This window comes from Phasianus colchicus, chromosome 1, assembly GCF_987193195.1.
Source record: "Phasianus colchicus chromosome 1, bPhaCol1.hap1.1, whole genome shotgun sequence".
Classification (NCBI taxonomy): Eukaryota; Metazoa; Chordata; class Aves; order Galliformes; family Phasianidae; genus Phasianus; species Phasianus colchicus.
The window spans coordinates 146114324-146128710 of record NC_143436.1 but is presented as its reverse complement, the minus strand read 5'-3'; the positions used below and the strand labels follow the sequence as shown (position 1 = coordinate 146128710).

At 41.9% G+C, this 14387-nt stretch overlaps 1 protein-coding gene across 7 annotated transcripts in view; it reads left to right on the top strand.

Annotated features, from left to right (window-relative positions):
* Window positions 1-14387, top strand: part of FARP1 (FERM, ARH/RhoGEF and pleckstrin domain protein 1) — a 201537-nt gene that overhangs the window by 170808 nt on the left and 16342 nt on the right. For 5 of the 7 annotated variants that reach the window (XM_031610627.2, XM_090129446.1, XM_031610625.2 and 2 more), the window contains 4 exons: window positions 2300-2490; window positions 4269-4358; window positions 6228-6361; window positions 13257-13338. In XM_031610627.2, the coding sequence (XP_031466487.2) occupies window positions 2300-2490; window positions 4269-4358; window positions 6228-6361; window positions 13257-13338 (497 nt within the window). The remainder of the gene's footprint in view (window positions 1-2299; window positions 2491-4268; window positions 4359-6227; window positions 6362-13256; window positions 13339-14387) is intronic. The other 2 variants (XM_090129465.1, XM_031610626.2) reach the window with 1 other exon arrangement.

Sequence of the window (14387 nt, the reverse complement as noted above, 5' to 3'; positions counted from 1 at the left end):
TGCAATTATGCCCCAGAATGTGCTGAAGTAATGACATTTTGAGGCGCTTTTTCAGCACAGCCACCTTCCTACACCTAGCTTTAGTTCTCAGTTGTTTGGCATATGGGCTGATGGGGTCTAGCTTCTTGCTTGTAGGTGCTGGTGTTTGAACTTGGCTTGCATCCACTTTCATACCAAAAAAAAGAAGAGAATGTAGCATTTCACCTTGCTGCAAAATAGCTCTTCAAGTGGCAGTGATGTATTGGTGTGCAAGTCTGTAATCAGTGAGGGTACAATACAATACTGTGAGCCACCAGGTGCAGTTTTTCTTGATATTTTTATAATACTTTTCTGAAGTCGTGTCTTCCAAGTGTGGATTAGGAAGTCTTTTTAATTCATTGTACGTCTGATATTTTATAATTTTAAATACTCTACTTGTACTGATAAAAATTCCAGTACACCTGAGGTTAGATGTAGTTACAAGTAGGTAGATAGATATGTTGATTTATCTATATCTATCTATCACAGATAGGTGCTATTTAACTTCTAGAATATAATGCCTGTGAACTTCTCACAGAGGTGCAAATCATTTATTATGCTGTCATATGACAGGCATAGTGCCAGAATTTCTTTGTTTCCATGTTTGAGGTGATATCACTTTTCTTATGTCTTTTGTAATGTAGAGTGTAGCACTCTTAACCTTACAACCTTGCTATTAATCTGTTTCACTTTCTCATTGATGAATTCCATTTCTTTTGAAAACACTGTATACAGTTGTGTGCTAGAGTCAATAAAATTGACATTTGTGTAACAAGCTGTGGCATTTTCTCAGATTTCACTGAACACTGATTTAGTGTGAAACTGTTGATAAAATCTTTCTTGCTAGCTGTAATAATACAGAACTTTATTTCATATCAGACAAATAACTGCTTTGACTTTGATTTATAATAGGCTACATAACTGTCATGATTACGTAAACTGATGACTGTATTGTGTTTTTCCTTCTCTTTTCAAAGGAATGATATATAAACATGAACTGCTTTGGAACTGGAAAACATTCATGTTCTAGCAATAAATCTAAGTTCTTTCAGAAAATAAATAGGTTTTACTACTGGCCTAATTATATTCATTGGTGCCTCTGTTTACTGGAGTGTCTCACCTGTGTTGTACTAGCAGAAACATTTACCTATCATAATCTTAGAGAGGCTAAAAACCCATCCCATGACAGTATAATGTATTTGCCCTTAAGTATAAATGGCAATGTATGTTTTACCTTTAATCCTAGACAGTCTTGTGGTAATCAAGAGCTTGTCACAGAATTATTATTTTTTTTGTTGGATTTTAAGGTATGATGCCAAAACTGTACAGATTGTAAGTGTTCCTCCACATGAAAGATCCGTCTTCTAAAACAGGCTTAGATTTTCAGAGGTTTGGAGGAGGGAATGACTGGGAGAGCAGTGGGCATTTTTGGCAAACTCTCCTTTGTGCAGTGGGCAGTCTTACTGCTTCCCAAAAGACAAAATGCTCGTTTCATTAATACTTAATGTAGCGTATATAAATCCATGAAAGTGTAACTAATTGTCTGATTCTTTACTATTTTAAATCCAAAATTAAATGAGATTTAATACCTGTGCTAATCAAAAGTTGTCATGCTGTGTGCATTAAAAATATTGCTTTTCTTATGTAAATATAATGCTAGCATTTCCATCCCAAACAATCAGAGGAGCATGGAAAGACCTACAAGGTATAATATACATACTTGTGTTGTGTGTAGCAATTGGGGAACTAGTAGTTTTCTCCCTTCATGTTAGATATACGTGGTGTTACTTAGCAGAAATACTACTGTAGAAAGTCTTTGTTTCTTTCTCTCTAGACTTCCACTAGATAAACTTGTATCCTGTAGCTCCCTATGGAGTACTGATTTGAGTCTTTTTAGTTTACTAGAAAGAATGGCATTCCTAGGGTGATTTCCTTATTGTTTTATTTATTCTCTCTAATAGAATAGGTGACAGTGGTGAAAAATTTGGTATTAATTTGATGTGTAGCTGTAAACCTTGGAGCTCAGTCATGTATGCCCTAATGCCTTCCTTACACAGACACTAATTTAAGCCAGTTTAATCAGATAAGAGAACACTCTAGTCCCTTGATTAATGCAAGTGGATTCAGCTCCTCTGACTTCAGGTCCATTTGGACAAGTTTGAGGACCCTGGTGGCTGTGTATTGTAGTGTAATTCCACATGCTGCAACTTAAGGTTGTAATTTTTTTGTACTTTAGAGAGTGAGCATGTCCTAACTGGTTTCTGTTGTACCATTTTTTTAGCAGGTTCTCTGACTGGCAGCCCTCATCTGTCAGAGCTTTCCATCAATTCCCAAGGAGGACCATCAGTGGCAAACATGTCATTATCTCCAAACTTGAGCCCTGATGCCAAGCAGTCGTCTCCCTTGATAAGCCCTTTGCTGAATGACCCATCATGCATCAGGACTGAGGAAGAGGAAGAGGTCAAAAAAAAGGTAAGATAAAGGCAGTGGACTTTGGCCCTCTTCTCTGTGTTGCATTGTGTCTGTTGTTATCAAAGCTACTAATATCTACACCCCTTGCAGCTTTCTCATCATAGATCCACATAAATAATATGAGTTGGGCCATTTGGTGTCTGCTGCCCTCAGTCATGATGTATCCAAGAGCTCCCTGTGCTTTTGAGGCTGAGCGTCCAGTTTAGAGTGGGTCTTGCCAGAACCACAGAGGAGCTGCAACTGAGAGCTCAGAGGCCTGGATTCATCCTCCTGAACAGAGGCACAGGAGTTAGGAAGTTAGCTCCTTTTTAAGCAGCAGAAAGAAGAAGGGCTTCATGCCCCTAAGGTGGGATGAATCTGGGCCAATCCTTTGGGTGACTGTTAGAATAATTCAGAGGGTTTTTTTTTGATAGGGTCCCTTATATAAATCTGGCTTGTTTTTAGGGAAAGGAATTTAGTAGTTTGATGTAACAAAACAGTTAGATCCAGTGTGGTATTGGAGGGAGAACTTCCAGGTAACAGACAGAAAAGGGTCAATGTAGAGCCTGTGTGGAAGCATACAACCCAGTGTATCCCTTCAGGGAGCAACACTGGGACCATTTGGGAGTGGAAAATACTCTCTTTGAACTCCAGCCTGCAGTGCTCAGCTGGAAGTGTTTGGCTCAGCCCCATCACTGCAGCAAAACCATAAGGGAGCATCGCATCCAAAACTGTCTTCACTTGACAGAAGTGATTCTTTCTGAGCCAGGGTATTCTCAGTGTCTGCTAGCTCATCCCTCCTATGCTGCAGGAAGAGGCAGGCTATGCTTGTGCTTCTGTTGCCTGCTTTTTTTCCTGAGCTTTGAGCATCTCAGGAGGAAAAAGGTAGGAACTCAGCTGGCTTTGGTGAAAGTGGCGGCATGTGCATGGAAGACATGAGAGAGAAATCTGAGAAGAAAAGCCAAGAATCTATTAATAGACTCACAATTTTCCCTGCCAGCCCAAGGTACAGCAACAGACTGTTCTAGTTTATACCAGCTGATGATGGTTCCCATGGCATTATATTCTAACTGGGAAATGCCCCTATGGTCTTGCCTCACATCCCTTTCAGGTGCATGCTGTACACTGCTGATTGTCAGGGAGGAAGCACAGAGCAAAAGATTTATGGATCTTCCTTTTAGCTTCATGAGCAGTACAGAACAAGAACTGAGAGGTCAAGACCACTTTTGCCTCTTGGATAACACAGAAAAATTAGAGTTTGGTTGTGTTTTTTTCTGAAATTTGAAATGTATAGAATACCCTAAAATCCTTCCTCTCTCCCACTGCTAAGTTGTCCATCTGCACTGAGAAAATCATCTGGATTTGATTTTTTTATTGAGTATTTTGCTATAGATTCTTACTCTGACAGTGAAACCTATAATAATCAAGCACTAATTTTTTGCAGCATTTGTCAGATGTGGTTCAAATGGTTGTCTAACCTGCAAAGGATTTTTTTGTGAACTCCAGAATATGTCCTGCTCCACAGGTGTGCAATAAGCCAAAAAGAACATCAGCTTTGAAAACCTTGTAGGAGAAAGAAATCTCTGAAGAACCCATAGAAGGTGTTTGTTCTCTGGTGTTGGCATGGCAGAATTGTTTCCAGGGCTTCAGGGCTTATGAAAAGTCAAGCATGAGTCACAGCAACCACAAGCAAGGGTCACTAGTTTGTAACTCTCTTGGTGATTGTTGTCTGCAGCTTTTTTCTACAGAAAGCAACTCCATAAAAGCAGATGAAAACCTAATGTGTTTGCAATTTGCAGAGATTCCCAACTGAGAAGGCTTACTTCATTGCTAAAGAAGTAGCAACCACAGAACGAACGTACCTGAAGGACCTTGAAGTCATCACATCGGTATGTTTACTTTAGCATTGCTGATGGAACATGTGAAGCTGCAGTCAGCAGTAGTATTTCACCCACTCCATTAAACATCATAACTGCTCCACACTACTTTTATGTGCTACACCGTAGGTATTCTCTGCAGTGCACAGGAGTACAACTCTAGGGAGGAAGTAACACAAAAAGCAGAAAGTGAAGGGTTTGCCCTGTGGTTAGTAACATACACTGTGAAACTCTTTCAGGTTGAGGAGCTTGGAACACAGTTCAGTTATTCTTTCTTGCTCTCATGCTTTGTGGTTGAAAACCCACAGGCATTTTTAGTAATTACAATGATTTCTATTAAAAGTGAAGTTGCTCTCTAGGGGGTCGTACTAATATTTCCTTCTGGCTTAAATGCCTTCCATTTAACATCAAGTATGGTGGTAGAGCACCTATTGGAATGTTTCTGACTTTTCGGTGAGTAGAATTCACTGTGAAATAACTTACTATTTTGTAGCATCTTATCAGTGTGTGATTATTAAAATCACTCAGACAAGTGCCTTCTTTGCACACACAACAGTCCTATTTAATTTTCAAGAGTAATGTATGCAAGATTTGGCCTTAAACAATAGTTATCTGTGAGAGGGAGCTGGGTCCAAACTCTCTGAAAGTGTTTCAGCAGTTCTGTCAGTTTCAGACTTCCCAGATGTTTAATTGCCCAGTGTGTGAACCTCTGTGAGGTTGTACATTAAGGGTGCATAGCCACTTCGTGCATCAAATGTTGCAGTGAAGAGGACATGCTGCAGGGAAGAGTTTGTTGCTACCAATGGGGAACCAGGAAGAGACACCTCCCCAGTTTCTCTTCTAGTCCAGGATACCACATGGCAGATGAAGTTGATCTGACACCACATTAGACACAGCTAATGTAAGCTGGAGCAGCATGGTTGTTAGAGCCAGCAGGATAGCTGTGGCTTCTCTGTCTTCTGATCCTGGCTTTGCAGAGATGCCAGGCTGTGTGGGACAGTGATCATTGCTGCAGTCCTAACAACAGATGTGCTGCTTTCATCTTTCATTTCACTCAGCAGCTGCAGAAGCAGCAAGTTTTACCTCTTCATAGCTCCCTGCCAGTTTCTGCTTAAATCAAACTACCACCCAGCCCTTTGTCCTCATAGCAGGCAAATTTGAATAGAGCCATAGAAAGGATCTTAGCTCATAATGAGACCCATCAGCTGTGCCATGCAGGTCTCTGGCCCGAGGCCGCTGGGAGAGAATGAGCAGCCAGTGTCATTAGAAAAGGCAGAGCAAGTTTCATGTGTGAAGCGTGAGACTTGGTAGGCCTGTAATTCTTCAGTACTACAAACTCCATAGTCCTCTGGTTTAACAGTGTTGGGCCTGACCCTCCTGCTTCCTGTTCCCCGCATCTTGTCTTGAAAGTGCAACATGCTGTGCTGCTGGTGCACTTTGCAAAACAGTTCTCTGTCCATGTACAGCGCTGTGAACTTAAGTGTTTACTATTCTAACTCCTGTCAATGGGATTTCTTCTCAGCAAAGTAAAATGCAGAGTGTATTTTGTGGTTTTACTGGAACACTTCCAAGTAATCTCTTGAGAAAATCCTCTTGCACCTACAGTATTTGCAAATCCAATTTGGGCTTGAAAAGAATTTTTCAGATTTGATCAGTGATGGCAAAGAGGAAGGGAATTTCTTTTTCACCCATGCAGGGCCTGACCGCTGATAAGAGCATCAGTTCAGCAGCTGGGAGTGTCGGGGTAGCTGGAATTATGTACCTATTGCCAGCTGGAAAGCTCCCTGCTGGGTTAGGTTTGTAGGTGTTTGGTGCAGACAGTGATGGTCATACCTGCTGCATGCCACCCCCCTGGTAATTGTACTTCTTTTTTGTTTGTAGTGGTTTCAGAGTGCAGTGAATAAAGAGGATTGCATGCCCGAGACTCTGAAAAATCTCATATTCTCCAACTTTGAACCTTTGCACAAATTTCACACTGGCTTTCTCAAGGAAATTGAGCAGAGACTTGCTCTGTGGTAAGATTATTTTTTTGTTATTTAGCAGTGTTATTTCATGTGGCCTAGCATTCTTGCAGTCCCTTTTTTTTGCTCGCTCTCTGTGATTTGATTGTTGTGATTCATTTGTGAAGCTATAGATGTTGGTTGTTAGCAGGCTGCATATATTGAGTCATGCTTTGTTCATGTTTACTTGACAAACTATTGTTCAGATGTCTCAGTCAGGTACAGACATTTGTAAATGACATTGTAACGTTGGATGAAGCTTTCTATTGCAAATGTCAGTGTTCCTATATGGCTGCCCTTCTGCAAGCAAGGCTTATGAGTGATAAAGAGGGGGAGGTGAAGGACCAAATCCTGTTTCTGTTTATTAGGGCTAAGCTGAGAGAAATTTCAGAGAGCAGCAGTCTATTGCACAGGACCTCATACTTGGCACTCTCAGAGTGCACCCTACAACAGACAGAGAAGAATGGGCTATCAGAAGATTACATTGGGCTTAAAATTTATCTATCCTTAGAATAGCAGCAAAAAAACACGGCAAGTGTGTGGAATAGCTGTGAATTCAGTAATTCTTCCCTGGCAGTGCTCTAACTCAGTGCATTTAATCAGTGACGTCAGAGCAGACGCGGCACACAGAAGCCCTCTCCTTGCTGTGATTAGACCTGTCTGGACTGGATTGTTATTTTCTGTGTAGACATCTCTGGTGGGTTATCTTTGGTCCCAGGAGCCAACTTTTCCTACCCAATTAGAAAAAGTGACCATGGAAAATTGCTGTGAAAGCAGTGAATGTGTACCTTGCAGGCAGAGCGGATGAGTGCCAATCAGTTTAATGTTCGTGTAACTAATGAATCAAAGCAAAAGCAAGACATGATCTTAGAGTGCCTGAGTTTAGCTCTTGTTGTAATGGGCAAGGTCACTGAATGAGAGCACAGCACACTGCAGACTCATACTCTCCAAACCCACCTTGCAGTCCCATAATTAGTGTGTGCTTTTGGGGAAAGGAATGTGATATTGCCTCTTAGAGCTGAAGTCCTCAGCTGTCACTTTGTGGTTGATGCTTGACATAAGCCTACTGCATAGCAACCCTGACTGCACGTCCTTTTCTTCATTGGGCAGCTGCTGCTGTTTTAATTGAGTCAGGATATTTGCTGGCATTAATTGCTTTTCAGTAAGGAATACTTAGGGCAGATACACTGAGAGGACTTTTTCAAATGCTATGAAGTTGTGATTGTTTCTCCACCCACATTGTAGGATTAACAGCACTTGAAATGGGGTTGAAGGGCATATGGTGAGAAAAGGAAGATCTGTAGTTCATAAAGTGCCAAATTCTGCTTTCTGCCAGACCATTCTCATATAGTGGGCTTTATGCGTGCTAATTCCTAGGGCACATGTTGAAATAGATTCTCCCTGTATCCTCTGGTTGCTGGTGTTACTACAGGTGTATGCCAACCTCCTGCTCAGATGCGATGCTTTTCAAAATTGAATCATGTTGCAATAACTGCCTAACCCAAGGCGATTGGGTTTAGAGAATAGAGAAAGTAGAAAACAAATCTCTTTTGAACTCCACAAGAGGTTCAAAGACTGCAAATAAGACCTTGTTTTCTAGTTTGTGCATATTAGGGACAAAACTCTGCAGCCCCATTGGAGGTCCCCAGACATGGGCACTGGAGTGAAAATGCAGTATCTGGGAAATTCAGCTGGAAGAGGAAACTCCTAATGAATATTTAGACTTTTTGATTTTCTGTGGTTTTAATTTTTCTCCCACTTCAGTTAACTTCTTTTAGAACTGAGTTAGCCTTTTGTTTTCTAACTTATCCTTGGCTGTGGCTGTGGTTTCTTAGAACAGCGAGCCTCACTTTAAGACTCCTATGCCATATGAAAACTATAGCTTTTCTATGATACAAAGTGCTGATCTGCTGTGAACTTGGTTTGCAATTCAAAAATATTCTGATGAGGTAACTTTGCTCCAGCTGGGCACCTCAATCTGACTTTGGCAGATCAGCTATTGCACATCCTTCTGTGATCAGTGTAGGGCCACTGTGAATTCTCTGTCAGCTGCTCTGATGCTTTTGACAGAAGAGCAGTCACGTTACTGCTCCCGATCTGGACCCAGCTGGCAGCTGACAGCTTGGGTTTACCTAGTGTAAATGTTTGCTTTTTAAAGTTCTGGAAGATTTGAATATGTGAAATTGTGGGGGGATGCAGACTAGGTGGCAGGTGTTGTTTTGGAGGTGTTGGTGTTATTATATGCCACGGACACTGAAATAAATTGCAAGCAATAAACTCTTATCCTGCAGAGATTACTGTTTAATTAAATGGTGAGTGACAAAAATTAGCTCTCTCTCAGTGTGTAAAATAGCAACACAGTAAGGAATTTCTCCAGCAGTGTGGTCAAGGTCACTTAGCTCGATGCCCATGCTGTTGTGATCGTCCCAGTACCTTTTGTCCTGGGTATTTGAAGCCAGTGGTTTCAACACAGCACTGACCAGCTTCTAAAGCAGGTATGCAGATCCTTGTGAGTCTGGCTGCCACTGAGCTCCATGACACCACTGCAGGATACAAGCCAGCTCATTTATATCTGGTTTATCTGCATCAGCTCTTTTACCAGGGACTGGGGAAGGAAGGTGAGACACGAACATGCTCTGCGTTCATCAGAAATAAAGGATCTTTGGATAAAAGTGTAAGAAACTTTATCAAGCTCCCAGAAGCCCCCACTCCTCAGGTGTGCTATCAGAGCTCCTAGGATGCTGTGTATAGGCAGTGCAGTTTGGGCATTGTTTTGCTTGTCAAGAGTGTCCTCCAAGCCTCTGTGCTGTATGTTGGAAGCTCTGTGCAGAAAGCTGTCCCTGCTCATACCTTAGGTCACATTGAAACTGATGCTCTGTAAAAAGGCTGTGAAGGGACTAAGGCCAAGGAAAGATTGCTCATAACAGTTGTTAGATAACTCCGTGCTTTTAATTTATTTAAGCATCAATAGATGTTTTAGTATTTGGCTCAAAGAAGCTCAAGTTATGTATATTACTAAAAGCATTTCTGGCTTGCTGGATAACTTCTGAGCCGTTTGAATCTGCTACTGAGTATCTTCAGGGCTGGTATTCTTTTGATCCAGTTATGGACTCTGGCAGGACTGATATTTATTTATTTTTTGTACAACTCACCCATTTTTCATACTAAGAGCAGAAGATCCCAGTGAGGACGTTTTTAACAAGGTGTGAACTGATGCTGACACCAATAGCCAACTGCAGAAAATTGGAATTTTGCTGCATTTTTTGCAGCCAGAGTTTCATTCTGGCTATGGTGCTGAGCAGATTCCCAGTGCTTTTACTGTGTAGCATCACCAGATCAACAATACCATGGTCTGGTCGATATTTTCCATCAAAGGAGTTCCCAACCTTTTTTGCTTCTCTGTACAAGAGGAGTATCTCAATGTCTTAAAGCTGGCTCCTATTGTCTGGGGCCTGGAGGTTTTATGTTGAGGAGGAAGAGGTGTGGACAGTGCAGCATGACGTGCTCCATTAGCATCTGGCCATCGGACTCTGAGCAGTCATTTGGACTTCACTCCTTCATTTATGTAAGCTGTTTAAGGGCCCAGTCATTTGGGCGACACGCAGTATTTTTCTGCCAAAAAGTTGAGCTCGTCTTCCTACACCCATTCAAATGTTTGTATTGAAGGTTTCCAAATGATTTCTGTTAATTCTGACAGAATGTGGCAACTGGAAAACCATGAATTTCTCCCTTGGTTGACTTCTAGGCTCTACAGAAAGCAGTGCCAGGACAAGCCAGAATAGCCACATCTGCCCTATGAAGCAGGAAGTGTGAATTGGTGTTTGGGGTCTTATCCATGTGCTGGAAAGAAAAAGCCTAACGTGCTTTCAAGAAATGTAGGCGGATTCATCTTCTCACAGGGAAGCTAGTAATTTGAGTTCCTGTTCAAAGGCACTTCTGAGGAAAGCTGCTGCTGGGTTCTACCAGATGTGGCTGAGAAATATGTGGCTGGTAATTTGCAAGAAAGCTCTTAGATCTTAGCATATGAAAGAAAAGGGCTCAATCAGGATTCTTGGGAGCCAGTTTGAAAACCTGTAATAAAAAGCACTCAGAGAGGTGTCAGACAGATGAGCTAAATGCTGATTTATTAACCTGTTTTTGTTAGGGAGGTAGTGCGTGTGGTCTGGAAAAACAGCCTGATAAACAGTTTATATAAATAAAGCTGCAGTCCTTATCTGCCTTCTTACATGCTCAAGTGCCAACAACTGAGCTAGTATAAAAACCAGCTTTAATGGTGAATGTTAAAGATATGGCTTAATGATAGAACTTTAGTTAGTAGTACTCTTGGAAGGCCTGAAGCATCTAAGTGCTTAAAGATGAGCTCTACTATCCAGGAGGCTATGCTGTTCCTAAGCCTGTAGCAGGAGGTCATGCACTGCAAATATAATTTGCTGCAATTAAATTTTTTTGCTGCAGTTAAAGGGCTGCAATTTAAATCGTTATGTTGACCTGGAAAGAAATCTGTAATGAGATGAGATGCCTTTGCTTCTTTCTTTGCCTTCGCACCATCACCAAACTTTTGTTCCTTCTGTTGGCCATCCTGCAGGACTGAGGGTAGCGTGGCCTGACCTGAGATTTCCCTTAATTCATTTTTCAGTGATGTGCACTGATAAGCTAGAAAATTAATTGGAAAACTCAGCCCTGCTCATCAAGTTTCTAGATTTTCTTAGACTTTTACTTCTTCCAGAAGTACTTGTCTGCCTGCAGCACAGATTACTTCTCTGGTATGATTAGTCAGTAGCTGGGGAAAGGCTGTTGCCTCCCTTTTTGTCTCTCTGGCAAGATGCTGAGCAAGGTGAAAGCCCATAGTGTTAGAAAAAAAGAAGCATTGGGCGAAAGCTAACGGCAGGGAATGTTCCTGAAGCCATGCGTGTGGCTGATGTGATGAGATGCTGTGCAAGCAGTCAGTGCTGGCTGAGCTGAAGAGAGGCCAGAGGGCCAGCTTTTAGGAAATAAGGACTGCTCAAGGAACAACTGCACTAAATATAAGCTGAGTTCACAAAGTTGGAGGACGCATTCGCTGTGACTTTGGTAGGATTGGGGTCAGCCTTTGAGCAGTTGGCTGGTGGATATGGAATTGGCAAGGAGTGTTCTAACCAGCTAATGTGCAGCCTTGAGATCAGAACAGCAATTTTCTATAGACCAGACTTTTGTCCTCAAAGAATTCAGAAACGGTAATCTTGTAACACCCATACAAACCTCTGTTGTTCTTTGCGTGGTAGATAATTTAAGAGCGTTTTGACTATGGCAGTGTTTATTTTAACATAGTGTTTCAGCAGAACTGGAAATGCTACTTACAGTCACCACTAACACAACCCAACTTCCTACCCCAGCATAACCTTTGGTTTCAGAAAAACATAAAAAGTCCTGTAGAGAACTGTGTTTTTCTTGTTTACGTATGCGTGTGAGTGCCTGAGGGGCTTAACACAATAGGACATAATTAAAGACAGATGATGAAACTGGATATTGTTTAGATGAACATGGAGCAATCCCTTGTTTATCAGCTGAGTCCCTTTGTCTATGAGAGGACAAAGTGGGGAATGTTACCACACAGAATCCTCGAACCATGCCTTCTGCATTTCCTGGTTAGGAGGGCTCACAGAGAGGTTATCCACCATGGATCTTTACAAAACAAAATATGTATCAGAATATACTCATGGAATAAGGTAAAGATTTAAAATATACATGTTGTATAGGTTTTTTTTAAGTGTCTTACCAGTGAGCAGTATGTTCCTAACAACAGCAGTATCTTCTACAATTTGGTGAGTGTGGGACCTCTCTAGTTAATGTTGGAACACTGAGAAATGCAGTGTTTCACCATCTGGTTTTCCTTTTGTTCCTTCATTGCACACATAGAACCAGAAATTGGGGAAAGCCAATATATCCACCAGCAATAACACAAAAAAGAGGTCCTGTTATTCCTGGGTTCATTGGAAAGTTGCTTGTATTCCTGCTTTCCCCCATGGTAGTGCATTGCTTTGGCTGAATTGCAGTTGCCCTGCCTGCAGATCAATCTCCCAGTGCAGATGTGGGAACTACACTGGATTTAAAACATTAAGGACAGCGTGAAAAAGAGCCACCATGCAGGAAACTTGGAAGCAGTATTAGCAGTTGGAAAGGGAAGGATGCAGTGGTTCTCCCCTTACCCTTCCCCCTCTCCCCCCCTACTGGTTTCCTTTGGAAAATCTAACATAATTGGAACAGTTTGGTTCTTATACTCATGCTTTTTCCTCCTGTGTTCTCTCAAAGATGTGTTTGGATCCATTCAGTGTGTGGGCATCCCTGCCTGTCTCACACATGGGTTTGGAGCAGAAATGTCTTTTTCAGGAGCTGAGCTTCTCCCAGAGGCAGCACCCACCCAGGCACAGCTGGGAGGGAGTGGTTTGCAGTTCTAATACCGAAAGTGACATACTGAACATTAATTCCCTGCCAGCATGTAATGCTCATGAGTCAAACCCAGGTGCTGGGTAGATTGTTTTGTCCCGTTGTCCCTTACACAAAGCAGGGAGATTTCACTGTGCGATCTTCTTGTTTTCGGTGTTCTTAACAGTGGTGTCCTTCTGCTGCAAGCCCATGTGTCATGACGCCTTCCTTCTTCTTGAGGCATTTATTTAAAATATTTAATATTATTTTAATATATTTGAAAACCTTGGCAATTGTCTTTAGAAGTCTGATCCTGTGAAGTGATGGCCATGCTGCTGCCAGGCCTGCTGGCAGCAGGAGTCCTGTTTGGAAAACACTTCACGTGCTGCTGAGCACAGGGCTAAGGCCAGAAAGAAATGAGCTGCCGGGTTCCTTTCTGTGCCTGTAAGTGATTATACAAGTGGTTATATTGCTTGACTAACCTGTGTGCTCTTTCTGTTGCTGACAGGGAAGGCCGCTCTAATGCTCACATTAAAGGAGGTCACCAAAGAATCGGGGATGTTATGCTAAAGAACATTCAGAGCATGAAGGTAGGAATGATCTCATAACTATTAAGCTTTCACATGGATTAGAATGAGCCTGCATTTCATTTTCGTGTGATGTTGCCTGCTGTGCTGGGTTTTGCCAGTTGTAATCAAAGCTTATGCTATACAAGTTTCCTTCGATGAAGTATCATGTGTTTGGGGAGCATTGGGATTGCAGAATTGCAAGCTGACTAAACTTCTCAGTCCTTTCCCTCAACTCCCTCTCCAAATTTAGGAACAATCAGAATCACAGTATGGCTTGGGCTGGAAGGGACCTCAAAGATCATCTAGTTCCAAGCCCCTGCCAAAGGCAGGGTTACCAACCACACAATCAAGCACTAGATCAGGGTCCCATCGAACCAGGCCTTGAGCATCTCCAGGGATGGGGCACTTGCAGTTTCTCTGGGCAGCCTGTGCCAGTGCCTCACTGCCCTCTGAATGAAAAATTTCCTCCTGACATCTAACCTAAATCTCCGCTCATTCAGTTTAAAACCATTCTCCCTTGTATTATCACTATCTAGCCATGTAAAAGGTTGATTTCCCTCCTGTTTATAAGCTCCTTTTAATTACTGGAACAATAAACACAGAAGTTGAGGAGCACATAATTTCCAGTTCTTTATTCTTGCAAGTAACACATCAGAATTTGTATGTCTGAAGAGGATCTTCAGAAGCCAACTGTTCCCGCTTGAGTATGCAAATAAAAGTATTAAAGTATTGCAGGAGCAGTGACCTTAACCTGGGTGCTGGTTTGATTTTGAGAACTTCTACTTGTGCTCCACAGCACCAAGTGACATGAAAGATCTTTGAATGAATGAGAATAATTAATTCTCAGTTCTTTAAAGCTGAAAGCCAAAGTACGTGTGTGAGCAGTATATGTAAATGTAGCTTGATGTTAAGAAGGACGGATGGATGTGCAGAGAGGTTAAGTGACATGGAAGCCATTACAGAACGAGTGGAAAAAAAGGGAACACAGAAATCCTGATTTACAGCCCCTGACACACAGACGGCTTTGTCGTCAATAAAGTAGGAACAGCTTTTTCCCATCAAGGCACAAT